The sequence below is a fragment of the Volvox carteri genome (assembly GCF_000143455.1).
Source record: "Volvox carteri f. nagariensis unplaced genomic scaffold VOLCAscaffold_72, whole genome shotgun sequence".
In the NCBI taxonomy this organism is placed as follows: domain Eukaryota; kingdom Viridiplantae; phylum Chlorophyta; class Chlorophyceae; order Chlamydomonadales; family Volvocaceae; genus Volvox; species Volvox carteri.
The window spans coordinates 588,923-613,030 of record NW_003307615.1 but is presented as its reverse complement, the minus strand read 5'-3'; the positions used below and the strand labels follow the sequence as shown (position 1 = coordinate 613,030).

General features: G+C 54.3%; 4 protein-coding genes across 4 annotated transcripts; all 4 read right to left on the bottom strand.

The window, feature by feature from the left end:
- Positions 1-4,114: 4,114 nt before the first annotated feature.
- On the bottom strand, positions 4,115-6,138 carry VOLCADRAFT_107656 (uncharacterized protein). Its single transcript, XM_002957307.1, has 4 exons — positions 5,943-6,138; positions 5,652-5,736; positions 5,319-5,485; positions 4,115-4,774 (listed from the first exon to the last, which is right to left on the bottom strand). The coding sequence occupies exons 1-4, from the start codon at positions 6,060-6,062 to the stop codon at positions 4,538-4,540; spliced, it is 609 nt and encodes a 202-aa protein (XP_002957353.1). The 5' UTR covers positions 6,063-6,138; the 3' UTR covers positions 4,115-4,537.
- Positions 6,139-11,282: 5,144 nt separating this feature from the next.
- On the bottom strand, positions 11,283-12,909 carry VOLCADRAFT_107655 (uncharacterized protein). The gene is made up of 4 exons (XM_002957306.1): positions 12,738-12,909; positions 12,431-12,515; positions 12,113-12,279; positions 11,283-11,611 (listed from the first exon to the last, which is right to left on the bottom strand). The coding sequence occupies exons 1-4, from the start codon at positions 12,855-12,857 to the stop codon at positions 11,375-11,377; spliced, it is 609 nt and encodes a 202-aa protein (XP_002957352.1). The 5' UTR covers positions 12,858-12,909; the 3' UTR covers positions 11,283-11,374.
- A 2,358-nt stretch (positions 12,910-15,267) lies between these two features.
- VOLCADRAFT_107653 (uncharacterized protein) lies at positions 15,268-18,465 on the bottom strand. The gene is made up of 4 exons (XM_002957305.1): positions 18,294-18,465; positions 17,987-18,071; positions 17,669-17,835; positions 15,268-15,935 (listed from the first exon to the last, which is right to left on the bottom strand). Exons 1-4 carry the CDS (start codon positions 18,411-18,413, stop codon positions 15,699-15,701), a joined length of 609 nt encoding a protein of 202 aa, XP_002957351.1. The 5' UTR covers positions 18,414-18,465; the 3' UTR covers positions 15,268-15,698.
- A 3,314-nt stretch (positions 18,466-21,779) lies between these two features.
- Positions 21,780-23,753, bottom strand: VOLCADRAFT_107652 (uncharacterized protein). The gene is made up of 4 exons (XM_002957304.1): positions 23,582-23,753; positions 23,302-23,386; positions 22,517-22,683; positions 21,780-22,051 (listed from the first exon to the last, which is right to left on the bottom strand). Exons 1-4 carry the CDS (start codon positions 23,699-23,701, stop codon positions 21,815-21,817), a joined length of 609 nt encoding a protein of 202 aa, XP_002957350.1. The 5' UTR covers positions 23,702-23,753; the 3' UTR covers positions 21,780-21,814.
- Between the last annotated feature and the right edge of the window lie 355 nt (positions 23,754-24,108).

Below are 24,108 nucleotides of genomic sequence, written 5' to 3'. Positions count from 1 at the left end.
TTGCGCGTACCAGCCTTCGCCACGCATCACATCACCAGGAATTCTTACATGTTAACGGCAGCACCGTGAGCATCAGCATCTTCTGCAGGAGCAGCAGCCCGCACGTGCACAGTGACAGACGACAGCAGCACCTGCGGATTGCTGCGACCACCGCTATTTGTCAACCGGAAGCAGTGATGGCGGTGCGCAAACTCGAAGCCCAGAAGGCGTCTTTTGCGCACCATGGGGGTGCTTTTCCTTCTTTTTTCTTCTTTATTTCTCTGCGCAATAATTGCACCGCAGTCACAGCGGTCAGCGCAGCCACCGAATCAAAACATGTCCAATGACCGACACGCAGTCCGCGCAACGCAGCACCGTCCCCACCAACTCTCCGCTCCATCCATGCCGCCTCCTCTTCATGTCGCGTTGCTGTGTTACATATTCGCCGTCACACCATGCCACCGAGTGCCAGCCGGTTCGTCCCTGGCACCCTCCTGCCCGCTCACCTCACCGCGGTTGAGGTGGCGTGTACCCGGGCTGTGGTGGGCGAATGGCGAATGGGGACGGAAGAATGTACAGCATGTCTGCCCCAGAGAAACTCAACTCGCTTAGGGAACCTACAAGAAACTTCAATTCGTTCCTGACTTCTGACTGGACTTATGTTGCCAAGTAAAATGCGGACAGCACTAGCAATTTATGGAGTGTGTTTTTTCGTGGTTCAGGAAACTCTGGAGGCAGGACCAGGCTTGACGCAATCCAGCAACGGGGCTGACGCGTGCCTCAAGTCGTCCTGTCGCCTATGGCGTGGGATAGGGGGACGATGTGCCGCCTGGTGGTAGAGGGGAAATGTGGGTCAGCACAGGACATGTGGTGATTGCTTGCACGACTTTGCGCCGCATGGGTGTCGAGTCGAATGCCCGGTTAACTCGTGCACCCATTAATACAGCGACCACTGCTGATGCAGCTGAATAATAACTAGTAGTAGTGCAGTGAGTCGTACATGAGCTGCGGCTTGTACGGCGACTTATGCTAGCGTGCCTTAGACGTTTGAATTTGTTCAGGGTTGGGACGAGCAAAAAGGCTGTAAAGCCTTTTGGGTCATCTGCCGCCGAGGACTTCGTGTCTAATCCAGGACTTCCAAACTGATTATTTCCACAGACTCCTCGTCTGCGATGTAACTGAGCGCCGGCCATTCTGCTGCTTCGCGGCGACTTTTAGTTTGCCGTGATGGTCATTTTGCGGCGGTTTCTGTGCACGTCTGGTTGGGGCTTGGTTTGTCGAACTACTTCGTGCCGTATATGTATGTTTTGCAACCTTTGTATTTTCGAGTGTTTGACTCACTCCGTCTGGGTGATAAGGGATAGACTTGTCACATGTGTCATGCATACGCCTGCTGCTGCTAAACGACGGCCGCGGCCACGGCCGCTGCTGCGATACCGCTCCCTGCCTTGCCGGCCTATCCCACATCCTGCACCCTACCATATTTCCGACACCGTTAACAAGGGATCGTTTCGCCCTGGCATCTAAGCACCTAAGCAGTAAGGAGGCAGGGCAGGTGGGTCGTCGATCGCCGACTGATGTATGTGGCCCCTTTCCTGTCCATGCGGATTGGAGCATTGCGTCTGACGTTCATGGATTGTCCATGGGTTCAGATGCCGGGTTGGGCTTTTTGCATTTGTGTCTGTACTGCTCTGATTTGCGGTGAGCTTCTCCTTAAAGTGGGAGTATCGATGTGAAGTGGCGGTGCGACACAGCGACGGATCAGTAGGCACGCCTTGGCTACGTCGCCCTTCACCTGGTGACCCATGGTGTTCCCAGTCCTGACTGACTGACGGTCCGATACTGCCTTCGTAGCTAACTAGGTCACGCGAATGAAGACGCTGGTTTCGCGGGTGTGACAGCGGCGGATATAGACTTTGGGGTGGATGTGAGAAGGCATCTGCTGCGAGGACAACAGCAGCAACTCCTGTGAGGGTGTGCATGTATGACGATGACGGGCGGGTGGATGCTGCTGATGTTTGACCCGCGTTCGAGCCGCGTGGAGTGCACTCCAGCGGCGATCAGCATGCCGGGTTCCTCTAGGCGGCTCTCTGGTGCCGAGTCTTGGCACACCTGGCAGGGGACGGGACGAGACACAGGACCTGACTGACTTGCGCACTGACCTGATGTGGCGGAGTGACCACGTAGTCTTGGGTCGTGTCGCTCTTGACATTATGGAGATTATTATGTGGGTAGATAACTGATATATGTGAATCAACTAGCAAGTCTGATGATTGTTACTGGAGGTTTGTGGCTGCATGGTACCAGAGGACTGCATGAGCGAGTGACTGCTTGCCGGATGCTAGGACGGCCGGGGACGGCGGGAAGGACCCATGTACGGATACGTCGTAGCTTTAGTACATCTGTATGTGTGGACGTTTCTGGTCGTGTTAGTTTGTATGTGTCGTTAATGCTTGCAGTTATTCTACCTAGAAAAGTCGCTCCCGCTGCGAATTTAGGCGTGGGTACGGACGACAGTAGTGATTCGGCTACGACTGCAGCAGCTGCTATAATTGACGTCGTTTGTTGACTCTGCGCGAAGGTTTGATCTGGTGCGTTTGCGTTGGGCGGTTAAGGTTCGATGTGTATATGTGGGAAACGTGCACTCGGGCCCGATCGGGGGTCGGGGTTCCCATGTCTCATGCATGCTGAACCATGCATGCATGTTCACGTACAGATGGTAAATGGGCATCTGTCGAGAATGCCGTGCTTTTTGTGCCCACGCTTTGATTTGTGGTAGGCAGAGCGGGACTTAGCAATGGGGTACTAGAACTAGGAATTGCTTAGGAACGAATCCTTGTGATTGTGTACCCGGGTCGAAGAGTTTCACTGACCGGGCTTCAGCTGCCGACTGCGGCCACCATGGCTGACCTCTCTAATCTGCTCCACCTCTAATTTCCTCAGCCTTCGCTTTGCTTTGCTTTGCTTCCTTGCGAACTCGCAAGGCGGGGTCCTTGGAAGTGCCCCCGGGTACCGCCGGACTTTCTGGCGGTGGACCTACCACTGTAGTGGTACATGCGACCTATTCGCGAGGAGCTCATGAGGAACCTGAGCCGCGCGCTCATACATGCATACATACAGATAGACCGACGTAACGCGGCGTAGGGGTTCAGGAGTTTTCCAGCAAATCGGGGGTTATTGATACGGGGTTTAAGGCTGGGTGCTTCCGGGGTTGACCACGCATGGGGTGCTATGCATACATACATACGTGTACACACGGTAGGTGGACTCGCCACAGGAACAAGGGCCATAGGTCGGTGTTCACGCCTTGCAACTGAGCTAAGACGACGTCATTAACACGTTCGTTGTGTTACGTTGGCGCTGCCGATGTGTTTCTCAGCGTGTGTACTTTACGTGTGCAGTCTCAAGGAGTGACAAGCGGTGGGTCAGCAGCCCTCCCCTCAAGGCCCTCTCTTCCTGTGTCGGAGAGCGACTAGACTGCTGGCGACTGCTGCCCTCCGTCAGGGCAGGGACCCTACATCCCTGGTCAGTGTCAGATCCAGTAGCTGCCCCTTGGTCAGGTATCAGAACCCGGTTAGGTGATGTAAAACACACATACACACGCACACGCACCCACCCAGTCACACCCATACACACGCACGCACATACGTACATGCACACATGCACGTGCGCACTGCCTGGGCCCCTTCCTTTCGGCCTACTGATGCTCATGCCAGTTTGTGGCATCGTTCACAGACGTGCAGTTCAGCCTACGTGCACGCCGCAGGACTAACTGCACATTACTGCTGCACATGGCTGTAGCCGGCTTGACGACAGCCGACGACGGCCGGATTTCACATCTTGCCATCCAACTGGCCAGAACGCAGCACCTTTCCTTTTGCTGACAGTTCATATTTCGGCTTACGCTGCCCAAATCTTCCCTGGTTCAAATTAGACGCCGTTATTGCCGCAAAGGGCACATCGCCTGTCGCTGTAATAGACACAGACATGGAAAGGAAGAACAAGTGGTCCGGCATGCAGCAAGCTCCGCTACGACTACGACCAGGACTAACTCGGTGTGCTGGAAAGAATCCCTGCCTGCTTTGGCAGCCAAGCGGAGAGCATGCTTGTGGGAGATCAGGCAGCTATTGGGGGTAGAATTGCGTGTTCATTACAACGGACAGCCACCAAGCCACGAGTTTGCTTGTGTTCCAGAGGAAATTCATTGATGACCACATCACTGTCTTCAGGTGATGACTCCAGCTCTTCCCACTCAGTGCATGCAGGTGGCGCTGTACCATCCGCCTCCCGACAGCAACTGACCCGATACTAACCTGCACTGAGTCCCCCGGGCCTCCCCATGTGCATGATGGCCTATGATGCTCTACTGACTTCCGCCATGTGTAAGACCCTTACCGCCATACACATGCTTGCCTATGATCACACACATCAAAAGAGAATGCATATGCGGCTTGACCATACAATTAAGCCTCACATCCTGGCAGCTACGTTCATCCACGTCTTGATGTACCGCTAGTAGAAACGAAGGATCACCACCATGTGCATGTGTGATATGCGATTAGCCGCAGAAATCGCAGTACTTGGGCTTGTCGTGCTTGCCAGCCTTCTTAGCAGCAGTGGCAACCAGGTCGCGGTCCTTGCCGTTCAAAGTGGGATAGATGCGGCAGGCCTTGTTGCCCTCGTCCGTATCCATGCCGTCACAGCCGGGGAAGTTGTTGACGAGGGAGACCCAAGGTTCGATATCTCCCACTGTGACGGTGGAGGCGTAGTGACTTCGGACGTCCGACGACATACCCTGCATGTATGTACGTCAAATACAAAGCACGAATGGAGCCAGGAAGGCCAAAAAGTACGCAAGCGAAGGGTGGGTGAACCAGTTGGCGCCGGTTACATTTTTGAATGGCATCGAAGGAAGATGGTCAGCTTGGGTGGGTAGCGTGGGCGCTGCGACCGCAGCCGCGACCCCTGGCATTAATGACCAGAAACAACCAGATTCCGGTGCCGTACTACAAACATATAAACGAGGACACAGATGCGCGCCATTTGCCGTATCACGGTACAGCACGCGGCATGGCGAGGCCCAGCTACGCCCGGTCAATCCACATCGTCCTAAATCCTTCCTGATTGGTTTGTAATCGTAAGTAGTCAGGGCCCTTTGCATCAGCATCTCGAGGTCTCATTCGCCCTAGCTAAACCTAGCTAAACCTAGCTAAACCTAGCTAAACCTAGCTGAACCTAGCTAACCCCGAAGGGAAATACATTCCCTTTAGGGACAACGGGGGCTGATGAGGCGGCCTCACATTAGCCGCCATCACCCGCACACAGGGCCCCCCACACACCTGCACCTCAATGCGGAAGCTCAAGCCGACAAGGTTAAACTTCGCCCAGAGCGCCTTAGCGATGTCAAGGCAAAGGACTTCAGTGAATGCGTCGCCTGGGATGCCCATGCCACCGGCAGGCACGAACTTCAGAATTAACTCTTCCGCCTCACGGAAATCGAATGCCTCTGCAGTAGACGAGCACAGCACAGCGCAGCACAACGCAGCGCGTTGCAGCACGCAGGAAGGCAAAGCATTCGGCGCGCAGCGCCGCTGCCTCCGAATGGAGCGAAACGCGGCCCCCTGCCTCGTCCGGACGGCTTTGTCAGTTCCCTGCGAATGTACTGCACCCACCAGAGCTGCTGGGATAGCGGTATTTGGTGAGGAAGTTGTAGCGACTGCCGTTCTGCCGGTTGCTGTAGATGTTGCGGAGCTCAAACTGCAACGCATGAACATGTGGGGCCCCGGTTGCGTCGTGCATGTATTTTTTAGTGTGATGGTGTATGTGTCCTAGGGGGGAAGGGGGCATGGAATGGCGAATGAGGGAGTGAGGCGACGGGGTCAAGTGGTAAAGGTTGGGTACATCAACCTTACCTTCCTAACTATCTATTTACCTATTTCCGATTTACCGATCTTCCTATGTACCTGAAAATCCTCCTTCAACTCCGTGGGCCAGCTGCGCCCCTGGTCGCCGTTTCCCCCCGCTGCGGCCTGCTGCGCCATCAACGCCAGCAATAGAATGCCAAACACAACCCTCGCAGCCATTCTCAATTATAACTCCAGACCCCAAGCGGATCACTGCAAAGATTTATCTGGAAAAGAGACAATTCTAATTTGAGAGTATGGGGCAATTGCACAATAATATGTGGCATCCTTCGCTTAAATCCCCCATTCAGTTGTTGGTTGGATGGTGCGAATTTCTCGACTGATTCGTGGTGCGTTCCGGGACTGTGCTATCTGAACCTTGCACTGGATGGGACGCCGGCACAGAAGCCGTCTACACGCTAGGCATCGTCGCGTCTAACGCTGGCAAGCTGATGAGGGGTACGTGTTGTATCCTGTATGCTTACTGTTAAGCTCTAGGCTCGGTTGCCTAACGGGCATCTGACCGTTAGTCCGTTCAGTTCTAACACTGTTGTTATTAACTAATACCTGTTTGTATCCGCCGTCGTTGATCACAGGTTTAACTTATACTTATATCAGTTTATTGGCGGCTTGCGACTGCTGCTAGTCGAGTTCGCCGTCCAAATGCCGCACTGCTGCGGAAGTCCATACCGGCGTATGGGCGGGGGCTTTACCTTTACGTAAAGCTGGAATCTGCGTTCCTGGTTCGTCTGCTTCACCGGACGAGAGTAGTTCCTGTGAACTATGGTAAACTGAACATCGCACCGCCCAGTCGTACTGGGAACTTATCGGCGCGAGGCCCAAGTGGATGCTACAACGACTATTTATTCTTTCAACTTGTGTCAACCGGCATCTTTCGATACCACCATCCATGGTTGTGTCATCTTGAGCATACTACAGTACGGGCAATGCCGACATTCGCCACCATTATAATAAATGGGTGAGGTGGACTCGCCACAGGAACAAGGGCCATAGGTCGGTGTTCACGCCTTGCAACTGAGCTACAGACCACGTCATTAACAAGTTCGTTGTGTTACGTTGGCGCTGCCGATGTGCTTCTCAGCGTGTGTAGGATCATCCCTGGCCTGGTCTGGGTTGACACTATTGCAATTAGCGGTTTAAAGTCCTGAGTTCGATTTCCCGGGGAGAAGCCGAATTAGTCGGTAAAGCGAGATTAAGGCTAGTCGCTGAGATGAGGAGATGAGGTCATAGATGTTTGCTACCGCTCATTATTGCGCTCGCCAATGATCGGCCAACTTAATCTAATGCAAATTTACAATGCCATAAAAACGAAAATGTAGGTAGTGTTGTTACGCACTTTTCGGCGGCGGCAAGATTTCGCACGGCATCATCGCACGACCGATCTGCGTCGCTGTTCAGCCAGTAATTAACCCAGTACATAAATAACAAATACTTTGTATTAGATATGACTTCTTCTTTTCACAAATTGTAACGTTAGTTTGGCTTCTTTTCCTTCGCCGTTATCGTTGTGATAGACTGATCCTTGAGTCAATACATTCATTAAAGCCTTGGACTGCTAGTGAATATAAAGCTAGTAATTGTTGTCATTGTAGGTACAATCGCTGACGTTCAGCATTGTGGTCCTGCTCGCCATGACCACGACACACTATGACGACGGGTGATCGCCTTAAGTCCGCGTTAGTTCGCGTTAGTTCGCGTGACGGTGCGAATCTTAGAGTTAGGTGCGAATCAGCATATTTTTGTAACGCAAAGAGCTAACGCACAACGGCTAAGAAAAAGCAGAAATCGGCCCTCCTGGCTAAAATTTTTAAATTTTATAATTTTCAGATTATAAAGGTTCATTTGGAAATAAACTTGTGTCGTTTTGGTCGACTTGAGCAATTCATCCGTGCGTATGTTGAAACGCGAAGCATACGCGCATGTGTAGCAAGGCGATACGCATGCGATTTCATATTGCGATTCGTGCGTGTGGGGAGACAATGCGTAAAGCAATACGCGTCCAATCGCACATCAAACGCATACAGTCCGCAAGGCTATTCGCATGCGAATACATGTTGCGTTTCATGCGTATGAAGGCTGATTGCGTAAAGCTTAACGCGGCCTAACACACACCAAACGCACACATGTCGCAACGCAATTCGCATGCAAACAAATGTTGCGTTTAAGGCTCGTTGCGTCAAGTTTACTGCGGCCTAACGCACCAAACACACACCAAACACACACGATTTACTTTGATTAATCGCATGACATAACAATTCACATGCGATGTTTTATGTGTTGGTCGCATACTCAGTTCGTGAACCTTCACGCAGTCTCATGAGAGAATAACATGCTTGGCAGCACTCAGGGGGCCCTTCCGCAAACGAGATCGCATCAGGCGCAGCCTTACATCGCACAACGATTCATCATACCATCAATAGATGCCAGAAAGGCGGCGGGACATATGCCGCATGCGAACGCGCACGCAATTAGACCCCCGCTGGCTGTGAGGCAGTTGTGGGGACATGCCTGGGAGGCTGAAAGGGCTTCCGGACGCATAAATCGCATCAGGCACCGTCTTACACCGTGCCAACGATGTATGACGCCATCAACTATTTGCCGGAATGTGGCGGGGACGCTGCATCCAACACGCACACAATTAAACCCCCGCCGTGAGATGTGTCGGTGGCTGTGAGGCAGTTGTGGGGACATGCCTGGGAGGCTGAAAGGGCATAAATCGCAGTAGGAGCCATCGTACGCCGCAACAACGATGCATCATACCATCAACTAGTTGCCAGAAAGGCGGCGGGGAACACGGCTTGATCAGTCATGCTCGCTAGGCAACCATCATGGGGAAGGGATGTAAGGGTGTCCTCCTCTCGGATGGGTCGAACTACTCCCAGTGGCTCGGCGACTTAGGCGATTTCTTTGCAACATCCAAGTTGAAGACTACATCAACACCCGTCGCCTCCGGGCCGCAACGCCCAAGACGCCCTGGAGGAGGACGCACAGGCGCTCGGCTACCTGCATCTGTCCTGTGAACTGCCCATCAAGCAGTTGCTCAGGAATTGCCAGACCATTCTCGCCGCCATGCAGCTCTTACAGCAACAATTGCGTTCTGCATCCCAGGCCCGGCTGAGCCTGTTGGAGCCGCAGAAGCAGCTGAGCATGCGCGATGGGAAGACGACCACTGATTCGTTCAGCAGGCAGAGCAGCTCCGTAGCAATATAATCGTGGCCGGCGGCCAGTGGGACGAGAGCACGATGCACCACGCCATTCTCCATGGCCTGCCTCCGCAGTGCATCATCACCGTCGAGTTCACGATGTATCAGCCCAGCTTAACGACCCCACAGCTCGTGCTCATGCTGCGTGAGAAGGAGAACAACCTTAAGACCCAAGCAAGCAAGACAAGCCTGGTGGGAGCTGTCGGCCCTGGCCGTGCTGCCAGTGGAATCGGCAGCGCCGCCGGTGCTGCAGGCGCCGTGGGGGCCGGCGACACCTGCTACTACTGCGGACAGCCTGGTCACTACGTTCGCGAGTGTCCCGTTAAGCAGGCGGACGAGTCCGTCGGCCTTCACCGCAGCAACACATTCGAGCAGCTGCACGCCGCCGGCAACATCAGTTGAGGCAGCTGCAACCGCCACCGTGACGGTGGCGGCAGGGGCACTGGCAGCGGCAATGGCGGTAACAGCAGGGCCGACGGAGCACGTGAATGTGGCCGTGCTCGATGCGGCAACAGCCACCGCAACGGTGGCGACACTGCAGGCGGCAGCAGTGGCAGCGGCTCGGGCAGCAGCAGAAGCAGCCCACGCCAGAGCCGTGCCCCAGTGCTGGTCATCGACCGCAGTGGAAGCAGCTCACGAGTCACCTTCGACTCAGGCTCACCATACCACCTCACGGGTGACCGCTCCCTGCTGCACAACCATGTCCCCGCCGGCGCGCCACGGCTAATGGGGTGGGGCAACATGTCGTGGGAACAGGGAAGCTGCACCTGCATACTCGTGATGGACACAATGTCCGGCTGCACAACGTGCTGCACGTCCCCAGCTCGGTCCTCACCCTGACGTCTGTCGACCTCGTGAGAGGTCGACAGACCTCATGACACGCGGCTACTCGGTCACGTTCAGCATGGACAAGACGGGCTGCTAGTTCTTATGCATCAGCCTCCTGCACAACAGCCCGTCTATAACCGCATGGAGTGAGCGTGGGCACTATGCATGGACGTGGACCTGCAGGCGCCGACCGACGTCACCGTCAATGCCCTCAGCACCACGGGCGACAGAGCTGGCAGGGGCCAGGCCGCAGGTAGCAGCGCTGGCGGAAGTGCCGCCACCATCACCAGCACCCGTGGCGGCAGCACCGCCGGCAGCCACACCGGTGGAGGCCAACCGAACGGCGACAGCAACGGCAAAGGGCAACTAGGCAACGGCAGCCCCGGGGCCACTGAATGCTCAGTCGCCGAACTTGCGGCAGCACAGCGCCTGCACTGCCAGTACGGTCACCTCGGTTACCGCGTGCTGAAGCAGCTGATCAGCAAGCAGCTGGTGCAGGGGCCACAGGTCACTCCAGCGGCACTATGACAGGCGGTGGAGGCCGTCTGCGAGGCCTGTGTCACCGTGAAGGCCACCGCAACCGCCCACCCCAGCCGCGGCAACCGGCCGTAGCACGCACTGGAGGTCGTACACTCTGACCTGTGTGGCCCCATGCCGACCATGGGCCGATGGGGGTGCACGCTACTTGCTGACGCTGCTGGATGGTGCCACCGGTCTGTCCGCCGTCCGCACGCTGGCCAGCAAGAGCCAATGGGCGAAGTGCTGCAGGACATGGTGACACAGCTGGAGGCCCGCCATCCGAACCACGCACGGGTGCACACGCTGCACAGCGACAACGGCGGTGAGTACGTCGCCAAGCAACTGGAGCAGCGCCAGCACGGCACCGCACACACCAACTCGGCGCCGTACGACTACGACTACGACTAACTCGGTGTTCTGAATCCCTGCCTGCTTTGGCAGCCAAGCGGAGAGCATGCTTGTGGGAGATCATGCAGCTGTGGTACCTAGACAGAGAATTGCGTGTTCATTACAACGGACAGCCACCAAGCCACGAGTTTGCTTGTGTTCCAGAGGAAATTCACTGATGACCACACCACTGTCTTCAGGTGATGACTCCAGCTCTTGTGCAGCTATACCCATGCAGGTGGCGCTGTACCATCCGCCTCCCGACAGCAACTGACCCGATACTAACCTGCACTGAGTCCCCCGGCCTCTTCCCCCATGTGCATGATGGCCTATGATGCTCTACTGACTTCCGCCATGTGTAATACCCCTACCGCCATACACATGCTTGCCTATGATCACACACATCAAAAGAGAATGCATATGCGGCTTGACCATACAATTAAGCCTCACACCCTGGCAGCTACGTTCATCCACGTCTTGATGTACCGCTAGTAGAAACGAAGGATCACCACCATGCGCATGTGTGATATGCGATTAGCCGCAGAAATCGCAGTACTTGGGCTTGTCGTGCTTGCCAGCCTTCTTAGCAGCAGTGGCAACCAGGTCGCGGTCCTTGCCGTTCAAAATGGGATAGATGCGGCAGGCCTTGTTGCCCTCGTCCGTGTCCATGCCGTCACAGCCGGGGAAGTTGTTGACGAGGGAGACCCAAGGTTCGATATCTCCCACGGTGACGGTGGAGGCGTAGTGACTTCGGACGTCCGACGACATACCCTGCATATATGTACAAGTACAAAACTCGCACCGAGCCAGGAAGGCCAAAAACGTATGCAAATGAAGGGTGGGCGAACCAGCAGGCGCCGGTTACATGTTTGAATGGCATCGAAGGAAGATGGTCAGCTTGGGTGGGTAGCGTGGGCGCTGCGACCGTTAAAAGGCGCAGGTCGCGACCCCTGATATTATTACTTACCAGCAACCCAGAATCCGGTATCGTACTACGAAATAAATAAACGCCGCAAGTCCTCGAAGGACATAGATGCGCGCAATCTGCCGGACCACGGTACAGCACGCGGCATGGCGAGTCCCAGCTACGCCCGTTCAATCCACATCGTCCTAAGTCCTTCCTTATTGGTTTGTACTCTTACGTAATCCTGTGCATCTGAATCTCGAGGTCTCGTTCTTCCAGGCTAACCCTAGCTGAACCTTATCATCGGGGGCTGATGAGGCGGCCTCACATTAGCCGCCATCACCCGCAGACAGGGCTCCCCCACACACCTGCACCTCAATGCGGAAGCTCAAGCCGACAAGGTTAAACTTCGCCCAGAGCGCCTTAGCGATGGCGAGGGAAAGGACTTCAGTGAATGCGTCGCCTGGGATGCCCATGCCACCGGCAGGCACGAACTTCAGAATTAACTCTTCCGCCTCATGGAAATCGAACGCCTCTGCAGTAGACGAGCACAGCACAGCGCGTTGCAGCACGCAGGAAGGCAAAGCATTCGGCTCGCAGCGCCGCTGCCTCCGAATGGAGCGAAACGCGGCCCCCTGCCTCGTCCGGACGGCTTTGTCAGTTCCCTACGAATGTACTGCACCCACCAGAGCTGCTGGGATAGCGGTACTTGGTGAGGAAGTTGTAGCGACTGCCGTTCTGCCGGTTGCTGTAGATGTTGCGGAGCTCAAACTGCAACGCATGAACATGTGGGGCCCTGGTTGCGTCGTGCGTGTGTGTTTTAGTGTGATGGTGTGTGTGTCCTAGGGGGGAAGGGTGCATGGAATGGCGAATGAGGGAGTGAGGCGACCGGGTCAAGTGGTAAAGGTTGGGTACATCAGCCCTACCTCCCTACCTACCTATTTACCTATTTACCTATTTTCTATTTACCGATTTACCGATTATCCTATGTACCTGAAAATCCTCCTTCAACTCCTTGGGCCAGCGGCGCTCCTTGCCTCCGCTTCCCCCCGCTGCGGCCTGCTGCGCCACCAACACCAGCAATAGAATGCCAAACACAACCCTCAAAGCCATTTTCAGATATAGCACCAGACCCCAAGCGGATCACTGCAAAGATTTATCTGGATAGAGCTGAAATTCAATGTATGAGTAAGGGACAGATGCACAATAATATGAGGCATCCTTCGCTTAAATCCCCCGTTCAGTTGTTGGATGGTGCGAATTGCTCGACTGATTCGTGGTGCGTTCCGAGACTGTGCTATCTGAACCTTGCACTGGATGGGACGCCGGCACAGAAGCCGTCTACACGCTAGGCATCGTCGCGTCCAACGCTGGCAAGCTGATGAGGGGTACGGACATTTGCCACCATTATAGTAAATGGGTGTGACGAATACAACCGCTACATATTCGCCCGGGGGAGGAAGGTGTTGACGTGAGCTCACACGTCATACATCATGTCGTCGTGGATAAGTTCCTGGATGGGACCACGACCGGCACGTGAGTCAATCGACGTTGTGATCTAACGGTGGAATGGATGCTCGGTAGTATCCCGGGAGAACCCCGGATACCCTCCCGCTTTTTGTACGGTTGGCATAGTCGGGACCATGCTAACCAAGTTATTGTGATCCCCCACCACACACACAAACACACCCCTCATCAAGTTTTGCCCCCGTCTATCGGCACCAGACGATTGATTGTGGCGACTTGTTTGTGTGCTCCACGCACCTAGGAAATGTTGAGTCACATCTCTGGAGGAAGCTGGTCTCCAGCCGGCCTTTGCAAATTACCCAGAGAGGTGTGACAGGCCCGTACGAGCCAGAGGTCCAAGAGCCTAAGAGCCACAAGTTAGGTTAGGGACATAGTACAATGGAAACGTTCTAGTACTCAAGAATATACACGGAAGAGACAAGTCGGGTGTCGGCTTCCTTGAAGCTGGAAATAGGGCGGGGGCCCCGCGGGGGCATCCGTACAGGCCGGTGGCTAGGGTAGTGTCAACGTGGTGTGCTTCTCGGGCACTCGGGCCCGATCGGGGTCGGGGTTCCCCGCATGCTGCACCGTTGTGCATATGCGTGTATGCACATGTCTCATGCATGCTGAACCATGCATGCATGTTCACGTACAGATGGTAAATGGGCATCTGTCGAGAATGCCGTGCTTTTTGTGCCCACGCTTTGATTTGTGGTAGGCGGAGCGGGACTTAGCAATGGGGTACTAGAACTAGGAATTGCTTAGGAACACGAATCCTTGTAATTGTGTACCCGGGTCGAAGGGTTTCACTGACCGGGCTTCAGCTGCCGACTGCGGCCACCATGGCTGACCTGTCTAATCTGCTCCACCTCTAATGTCCTCAGCCTTCGCTTTGCTTTGCTTTGCTTCCTTGCGAACTCGCAAGGCGGGGTCCCTGGAAGTGCCCCCGGGTACCGCCGGACTTTCTGGCGGTGGACCTACCACTGTAGTGGTACATGCGACCTATTCGCGAGGAGCTCATGAGGAGCCTGAGCCGCGCGCTCATACATGCATACATACAGATAGACCGACGTAACGCGGCGTAGGGGTTCAGGAGTTTTCCAGCAAATCGGGGCTTGAGGAGTAGGTGCTTCCGGGGTTGACCACGCATGGGGTCCTATTCATACATACATACGGATTAGGGTGCCCCTCTAGCAGGGGAGAGCAGGGACTGCCTCGGGAAAGGGGGCCGTTGGCGAAGTTAACCACCCTGTAATAACATACGTGTATACACGGTAGGTGCACTCGCCACGATGGGGTCAGCAGCCCACCCCTCAAGGCCCTCTCTTCCTGTGTCGGAGAGCGACTAGACTGCTGACGACTGCTGCCCTCCGTCAGGGCAGGGACCCTGCATCCCTGGTCAGTGTCAGGTCCAGTAGCTGCCCCTTGGTCAGGTATCAGAACCCGGTTAGGTGATGTAAAACACACATACACACGCACACACACACACCCAGTCACACCCATACACACACGCACGCACATACGTACATACACACATGCGCGTGCGCACTGCCTGGGCCCCTTCCTTTCGGCCTACTGATATTCATGCCAGTTTGTGGCATCGTTCACACACGTGCACTTCAGCCTACGTGCACGCCGCATGTCTAACTGCACATTACTGCTGCACATGGCTGTAGCCGGCTTGACGACAGCCGATGACGGCCGGATTTCACATCTTGCCATCCAACTGACCAGAACGCAGCACCTTTCCTTTTGCTGGCAGTTCATATTTCGGCTTACGCTGCCCAAATCTTCCCTGGTTCAAATTAGACGCCGTTATTGCCGCAAAGGGCACATCGCCTGTCGCTGTAATAGACACAGACATGGAAAGGAAGAACAAGTGGTCCGGCATGCAGCAAGCTCCGCTACGACTACGACCAGGACTAACTCAGTGTTCTGAAAAGAATCCCTGCCTGCTTTGGCAGCCAAGCGGAGAGCATGCTTGTGGGAGATCAGGCAGCTGTGGTACCTAGACAGAGAATTGCGTGTTCATTACAACGGACAGCCACTAAGCCACGAGTTTGCTTGTGTTCCAGAGGAAATGGAAACTGATGACCGCATCACTGTCTTCAGATGATGATTCCACTCAGTGCAGCTATACCCATGCAGGTGGCGCTGTACCATCCGCCTCCCGACAGCAACTGACCCGATACTAACCTGCACTGAGTCCCCCAGCCTCTTCCCCCATGTGCATGATGGTCTATGATGCTCTACTGACTTCCGTCATGTGTAACACCCCTACCGCCGTACACATGCTTGCCTATGATCACACACATCAAAAGAGAATACATATGCGGCTTGACCATACAATTAAGCCTCACACCCTGGCAGCTACGTTCATCCACGTCTTGATGTACCGCTAGTAGAAACGAAGGATCACCACCATGCGCATTATCGCATGATATGCGATTAGCCGCAGAAGTCGCAGTACTTGGGCTTGTCGTGCTTGCCAGCCTTCTTAGCAGCAATGGCAGCCAGGTCGCGGTCCTTGCCGTTCAAAATGGGATAGATGCGGCAGGCCTTGTTGCCCTCGTCCGTATCCATTCCGTCACAGCCGGGGAAGTTGTTGACGAGGGAGACCCAAGGTTCGATATCTCCCACGGTGACGGTGGAGGCGTAGTGACTCCGGACATCCGACGACATACCCTGCATGTATGTACAAGTACAAAACTCGCACCGAGCCAGAAAGGCCCAAAAAGTATGCAAGCGAAGAGTGGGTGAACCAGCTGGCGCCGGTTCAGTGTTCGACACCCCGTACGGGGCCCGTAAGTTTTTGGCCTTTTTTCGGTATCCCCGTACGGGTCCGTAGGACTTTGCGGTGGCTCCCGTAAAGATTTTGGGGCGCGAAGCGCCCCGTACGGGGCCGACCCCGAACAGGGCGAAGGCCGGTTACGGTGACTCCCGTAAGAAATTTAAGGATTTATAAGATGCCTTACGGGGCCCTGTAGGGGAGAGGACGGACCATATAAAGGATAAGGCCCCACACTTGGCAGGCATAATTCATATTGCAATATGTAACTACACTTTTCATAATATTTTTATAGCTTCTGGTCTGTAACATCCAGCGATGGCAGACAATAAGAGGCCTTACGGGGCCCTGTAGGGGAGAGGACGGACCATATAAAGGATAAAGCCACACACTTGGTAGGCATAATTCATATTGCAATATTTAACTTCACTTTTCATAATACTTTTATAGCTTCCAGTCTTTAACATCCAGCGATGGCAGCGTATGATGCGTTTGGCTCAAGTCGCTACAATCCTGCCAACACAGACGGCATGTGTTGAGCGCGGATTTAGCCGGCATCGTATTATTAAGAATCGCCTGACGAACCGGCTAAAGCTGGATGTGGGCATGTTGGGACCTGCTGCTGATACCGGGGCGAAGCCACTGATTGATCAGGCTACTGGGATCTACTCGCGTAAGGGTTATACAGGCATTATTCACAAGTTGTTTTCTGACGTTAGCAAAATTAATTTGAATCCATACGGAGAGGATGATAACGAGGAGGTTGCGACGGACCCAGAGATTGAAGTACTGGTACAAGCAACATATCCCGCTAGTGACGATGAGGCTTTTAGTGACAGTGACTACGAGACCGACGTAGAACGAGATACCGATGAGTCGTCCGTGGATGAGGATTTTGTTGATGAGGAGGAGGACGCGAAAGAGGAGCAGAAGGGATGGGCGGCCGCGGCGGCCAAGGCGCTTGGCTTTCGCTGAGTGTGCCGTGCCCCCGTGTGTAATGGTTCACGGGAAAATAACATAAATAACGATTTACAGGGCAAAAAATGCAAAGTGTCACTTTCCACAGCGTTTTAGCCAAGGACAGTGTCCCCGAAAAGGTTTTGCGGGGTTACGGGGGCCCCCGTAAGGTTTTCGGCCAGTACAGGAGCCTGGTACGGGGGCCCCTCCGTAGGGAAAATTTGGGAGGTACGGGGGATCCCGCAAGTTTCAGGAAAGTCAGTGTCGAACCCTGCGCCGGTTACGTATTGATTGGAATTGACAGGGATGGTCAGCTTGGGTGTAGCGTGGGCGCTGCCACCGTTAAAATTTGTGGGCGCAGTCGCGACCCCTGATATTATTACTCCGGTATCGTACTACAAATTAAATAAACGTCGCAAGTCCTCGAAGGACATAGATGCGCGCAATCTGCCGTACCACGGTACGGCACGCGGCATGGCGAGTCCCAGCTACGCCCGTTCAATCCACATTGTCCTAAATCCTTCCTGACTGGTTTGTAATCGTACGTAATCCTGTGCATCTGCATCTCGAGGTCTCGTTCGCCCTAGGTAAACCTAGCTGAACCTTATCATCGGGGCTGATGAGGCGGCCTCACATTAGCCGCCATCACCCGCACACAGGGCCCCACACACACCTGCACCTCAATGCGGAAGCTCAAGCCGACAAGGTTAAACTTCGCCCAGAGCGCCTTAGCGATGGCGAGGGAAAGGACTTCAGTGAATGCGTCGCCTTTGATGCCCATGCCACCGGCAGGCACGAACTTCAGGATAATCTCTTCCGCCTCATGGAAATCGAATGCCTCTGCAGTAGACGAGCACAGCACAGCGCGTTGCAGCACACAGGAAGGCAAAGCATTCGGCGCGCAGCACCACTGCCTCCGAATGGAGCGAAATGTGGCCCCCTGCCTGGTCCGTACGGCTTTGTCAGTTCCCTACGAATGTACTGCACCCACCAGAGCTGCTGGGATAGCGGTACTTGGTGAGGAAGTTGTAGCGACTGCCGTTCTGCCGGTTGCTGTAGATGTTGCGGAGCTCAAACTGCAACGCATGAACATGTGGGGCCCTGGTTGCGTCGTGCGTGTGTGTTTTAGTGTGATGGTGTGTGTGTCCTAGGGGGGAAGGGTGCATGGAATGGCGAATGAGGGAGTGAGGCGACCGGGTCAAGTGGTAAAGGTTGGGTACATCAGCCCTACCTCCCTACCTACCTATTTACCTATTTACCTATTTTCTATTTACCGATTTACCGATTATCCTATGTACCTGAAAATCCTCCTTCAACTCCTTGGGCCAGCGGCGCTCCTTGCCTCCGCTTCCCCCCGCTGCGGCCTGCTGCGCCACCAACACCAGCAATAGAATGCCAAACACAACCCTCAAAGCCATTTTCAGATATAGCACCAGACCCCAAGCGGATCACTGCAAAGATTTATCTGGATAGAGCTGAAATTCAATGTATGAGTAAGGGACAGATGCACAATAATATGAGGCATCCTTCGCTTAAATCCCCCGTTCAGTTGTTGGATGGTGCGAATTGCTCGACTGATTCGTGGTGCGTTCCGAGACTGTGCTATCTGAACCTTGCACTGGATGGGACGCCGGCACAGAAGCCGTCTACACGCTAGGCATCGTCGCGTCCAACGCTGGCAAGCTGATGAGGGGTACGGACATTTGCCACCATTATAGTAAATGGGTGTGACGAATACAACCGCTACATATTCGCCCGGGGGAGGAAGGTGTTGACGTGAGCTCACACGTCATACATCATGTCGTCGTGGATAAGTTCCTGGATGGGACCACGACCGGCACGTGAGTCAATCGACGTTGTGATCTAACGGTGGAATGGATGCTCGGTAGTATCCCGGGAGAACCCCGGATACCCTCCCGCTTTTTGTACGGTTGGCATAGTCGGGACCATGCTAACCAAGTTATTGTGATCCCCCACCACACACACAAACACACCCCTCATCAAGTTTTGCCCCCGTCTATCGGCACCAGACGATTGATTGTGGCGACTTGTTTGTGTGCTCCACGCACCTAGGAAATGTTGAGTCACATCTCTGGAGGAAGCTGGTCTCCAGCCGGCCTTTGCAAATTACCCAGAGAGGTGTGACAGGCCCGTACGAGCCAGAGGTCCAAGAGCCTAAGAACCACAAGTTAGGTTAGGGACATAGTACAATGGAAACGTTCTAGTACTCAAGAATATACACGGAAGAGACAAGTCGGGTGTTGGCTTCCTTGAAGTTGGAAATAGGGCGGGGGCCCCGCGGGGGCATCCGTACAGGCCGGTAGCTAGGGTAGTGTCAACATGGTGTGCTTCTCGGGCACTCGGGCCCGATCGGGGTCGGGGTTCCCCGCATGCTGCACCGTTGTGCATATGCGTGTATGCACATGTCTCATGCATGCTGAACCATGCACGCATGTTCAGGTACAGATGGTAAATGGGCATCTGTCGAGAATGCCGTGCTTTTTGTGCCCACGCTTTGATTTGTGGTAGGCGGAGCGGGACTTAGCAATGGGGTACTAGAACTAGGAATTGCTTAGGAACACGAATCCTTGTAATTGTGTACCCGGGTCGAAGGGTTTCACTGACCGGGCTTCAGCTGCCGACTGCGGCCACCATGGCTGACCTCTCTAATCTGCTCCACCTCTAATTTCTTCAGCCTTCGCTTTGCTTTGCTTTGCTTCCTTGCGAACTCGCAAGGCGGGGTCCCTGGAAGTGCCCCCGGGTACCGCCGGACTTTCTGGCGGTGGACCTACCACTGTAGTGGTACATGCGACCTATTCGCGAGGAGCTCATGAGGAGCCTGAGCCGCGCGCTCATACATGCATACATACAGATAGACCGACGTAACGCGGCGTAGGGGTTCAGGAGTTTTCCAGCAAATCGGGGCTTGAGGAGTAGGTGCTTCCGGGGTTGACCACGCATGGGGTCCTATTCATACATACATACGGATTAGGGTGCCCCTCTAGCAGGGGAGAGCAGGGACTGCCTCGGGAAAGGGGGCCGTTGGCGAAGTTAACCACCCTGTAACAACATACGTGTATACACGGTAGGTGCACTCGCCACGATGGGGTCAGCAGCCCACCCCTCAAGGCCCTCTCTTCCTGTGTCGGAGAGCGACTAGACTGCTGACGACTGCTGCCCTCCGTCAGGGCAGGGACCCTGCATCCCTGGTCAGTGTCAGGTCCAGTAGCTGCCCCTTGGTCAGGTATCGGAACCCGGTTAGGTGATGTAAAACACACATACACACGCATACACACACACCCAGTCACACCCATACACACACGCACATACCCACACGTACATGCACATATGCACGTGTGCACTGCCTGGGCCCCTTCCTTTCGGCCTACTGATGCTCATGCCAGTTTGTGGCATCGTTCACAGACGTGCAGTTCAGCCTACGTGCACGCCGCAGGACTAACTGCACATTACTGCTGCACATGGCTGTAGCCGGCTTGACGACAGCCGACGACGGCCGGATTTCACATCTTGCCATCCAACTGGCCAGAACGCAGCACCTTCCTTTTGCTGGCAGTTCATACTTCGGCTTACGCTGCCCAAACCTTCCCTGGTTCAAATTCCTTGCAGTTGATGCCTCATCAGGACCTTTCCTTCTATTAGCCTCCAAAGTCAGTTTCACCCTTTTTCAGTTGTGTTGGCTATATATAGGAGGCGTCGTCATTCTCCTAAGTGCGCTACCTCACTATTCTAAGTGCACTACCTCACTACTCTCCAAAGCCGAGGCACCAGTAAAAACAAACATGCAACTTCCTGGACTTCGTTGAACGACGGTCTGCTGCATTGCCTGCTGCGGTCACGGCGGGGATGCCATCGGATGCGCGAACGACAGTATGCGCGAACGACAGTATCAGCGGGAAAAGGTGGGGAGGGTGTCAAGGGGGCGTAGCAAACCATCCATATCTAATATCATCTTGGTTACTGTTTCCTTCGTTATCATAATAATAATTATTATGATTACCATCTGCGATAACAGAGACACGATTTGCTTGTCACGTACGTGACTGCATTACTCAGCTTCATCCCCTGGCCAGGCTTTTGACCCGGCTGTTGTTATTATGTTGTTATTGTTGTTGTTATTACATCGGGCTGCCAAGGTTCTATACTGTAATGCAAAGAAACCGAGCCAAAGGGCACGTCGCCTGTCGCTGTAATCGACACAGGCCTGGAAAGGAAGGACAAGCGGTCCGTACCGGCACGCACAACACCTCAGCAAGCTCGGCTACGACTAAACCTACGAGCAACTCGGTGCGCTGGAAAGGATAGTAACAGCGATTCTTGCCCTGGCTGCTTTGGTAGCCAAGCGGAGTTATGTTCAGCTTGTGGGACTCCCATCTCGGAGATCAGGCAGCTGTGGTAATCTCCAGCCATTAAACGGACTTTTACGGGCCACGAGGTTGTCGCTGGTGCCAGAGCAAACTCACTGATGACCACATCACTGTGCTTAGACTCCAGCTCTACCCACCTAGTGCAGGTAAACCCATGCAGGTGAGCCGATAGTAACTGAACTGTGTCCCCCGTGCCTCCTTACCCATGTATATGATGCTCTACTGACTTTCGTCATGTGTAATACCCCTACCGCCGTACACATGCTTGCCTATGATCACACATATAGAACATAATAATGCACATGCGGCTGATCATACAAATTTAAGCCTCACACCCTTGAAGACATGTCCTTCCACAAATCGTTCAACACGTCTTGATGTACTGCTATAGTAGATAACCAAGGATCACCACCATGCGTATGTGTGACATGCGATTAGCCGCAGAAATCGCAGTACTTGGGCTTGTCGTGCTTGCCAGCCTTCTTAGCAGCAGTTGCAGCCAGGTCGCGGTCCTTGCCGTTCAAAATGGGATAGACGCGGCAGGCCTTGTTGCCCTCGTCCGTATCCATTCCGTCACAGCCGGGGAAGTTGTTGACGAGGGAGACCCAAGGTTCGATATCTCCCACGGTGACGGTGGAGGCATAGTGACTCCGGACGTCCGATGACATACCCTGCATGTATGTACAAGTACAAAACTCGCACCGAGCCAGAAAGGCCAAAAACGTATGCAAATGAAGGTGGGCGAACCAGCTGGCGCCGGTTACATGTTTGAATGGCATTGAAGAAAGGCGGTCAGCTTGGGTGGGTAGTGTGGGCACTGCGGCCGCAGCCGCGACCCCTGGCATCAATGACCAGAAACAACCAGATTCCGGTGTCGTACTACAAACATATAAGCGAGGACACAGATGCGCGCAATCTGCCGTACCACGGTACGGCACGCGGCATGGCGAGTCCCAGCTACGCCCGTTCAATCCATATCGTCCTGCTTGGTTTGAAATCGTAAGTAGTCGATCCTGTGCATTTGCATCTCGAGGTCTCGTTCGCCCTAGGTAAACATAGCTGAACCTTATCATCGGGGGCTGATGTGGCGGCCTCACATTAGCCGCCATCACCCGCACACAGGGCCACACACACACCTGCACCTCGATGCGGAAGCTCAAGCCGACAAGGTTAAACTTCGCCCAGAGCGCCTTAGCGATGGCGAGGGAAAGGACTTCAGTGAATGCGTTGCCTGGGATGCCCATGCCACCGGCAGGCACGAACTTCAGGATAATCTCTTCCGCCTCATGGAAATCGAATGCCTCTGCAGTAGACAAGCACAACACAGCGCAGCACAACGAATGAGGCAAAGCATTCCATTGCATAGCGCCGCACAGCACGGCGCGCAGCACCACTGCCTCCGAATGGAGCGAAATGTGGCCCCCTGCCTGGTCCGTACGGCTTTATCATTCCTGTAGCAAGCTACATTTCCCTTAGAATATTTCAACAAATACTTTTAACAATAACTGTTAATTCGTTAACGATTCGTCTCAAGTTTCGTACATGTTACGAGCTTCGTCACATGTATCGAACATGGCGGTTGTTCGTAAGCGAACCTAACGGGCTGGGGCCCCGGGCCCCACCAACATTATCCTAGTACGGCAAGACCGTGGTAGGGAATCTCCGGCAGGTAGGCCGAGATATAAGCTACCCGGGCGGGGTGCTCTGGCCGGACATTGACGTATCACATTACTAGGTGTTCGGAGTTCAAGACCCCGCTGCCGCCGTCCCTGATTGTTTCGTACACGTCTATGTACGCTAGTGCTTGCCGCTGGGTTGGACTTCTTCCTGCCTCGGTGAGGTCAACTCTACGCTTCCGCTAAGTCAGTCGACCCGCCAGGTGAGCGACTGCTACAGTTCCCTACGAATGTACTGCACCCACCAGAGCTGCTGGGATAGCGGTACTTGGTGAGGAAATTGTAGCGACTGCCGTTCTGCCGGTTGCTGTAGATGTTGCGGAGCTCAAACTGCAACGCATGAACATGTGGGGCCCCGGTTGCGTCGTGCATGTGTTTTTTTAGGGTGATGGTGTGTGTGTCCTAGGGGGCATGGAATGGCGAATGAGTGAGGCGACCGGGTCAAGTGGTAAAGGTTGGGTACACCAACCTTACCTTCCTACCTACCTATTTACCTATTTCCTATTTACCGATCTTCATATGTACCTGAAAATCCTCCTTCAACTCCTTGGGCCAGCGGCGCTCCTTGCCTCCGCTTCCCCCCGCTGCGGCCTGCTGCGCCACCAACACCAGCAATAGAATGCCAAACACAACCCTCAAAGCCATTTTCAGTTATAGCACCAGACCCCAAGCGGATCACTGCAAAGATTTATCTGGATAGAGCTGAAATTCAATGTATGAGTAAGGGACAGATGCACAATAATATGAGGCATCCTTCGCTTAAATCCCCCGTTCAGTTGTTGGATGGTGCGAATTGCTCGACTGATTCGTGGTGCGTTCCGAGACTGTGCTATCTGAACCTTGCACTGGATGGGACGCCTGCACAGAAGCCGTCTACACGCTAGGCATCGTCGCGTCCAACGCTGGCAAGCTGATGAGGGGTACGGGGGAGGAAGGTGTTGACGTGAGCTTCCACGTCATACATCATGTCGTCGTGGATAAGTTCCTGGATGGAACCACGACCGGCACGTGAGTCAATCGACGTTGTGATCTAACAGTGGAATGGATGCTCG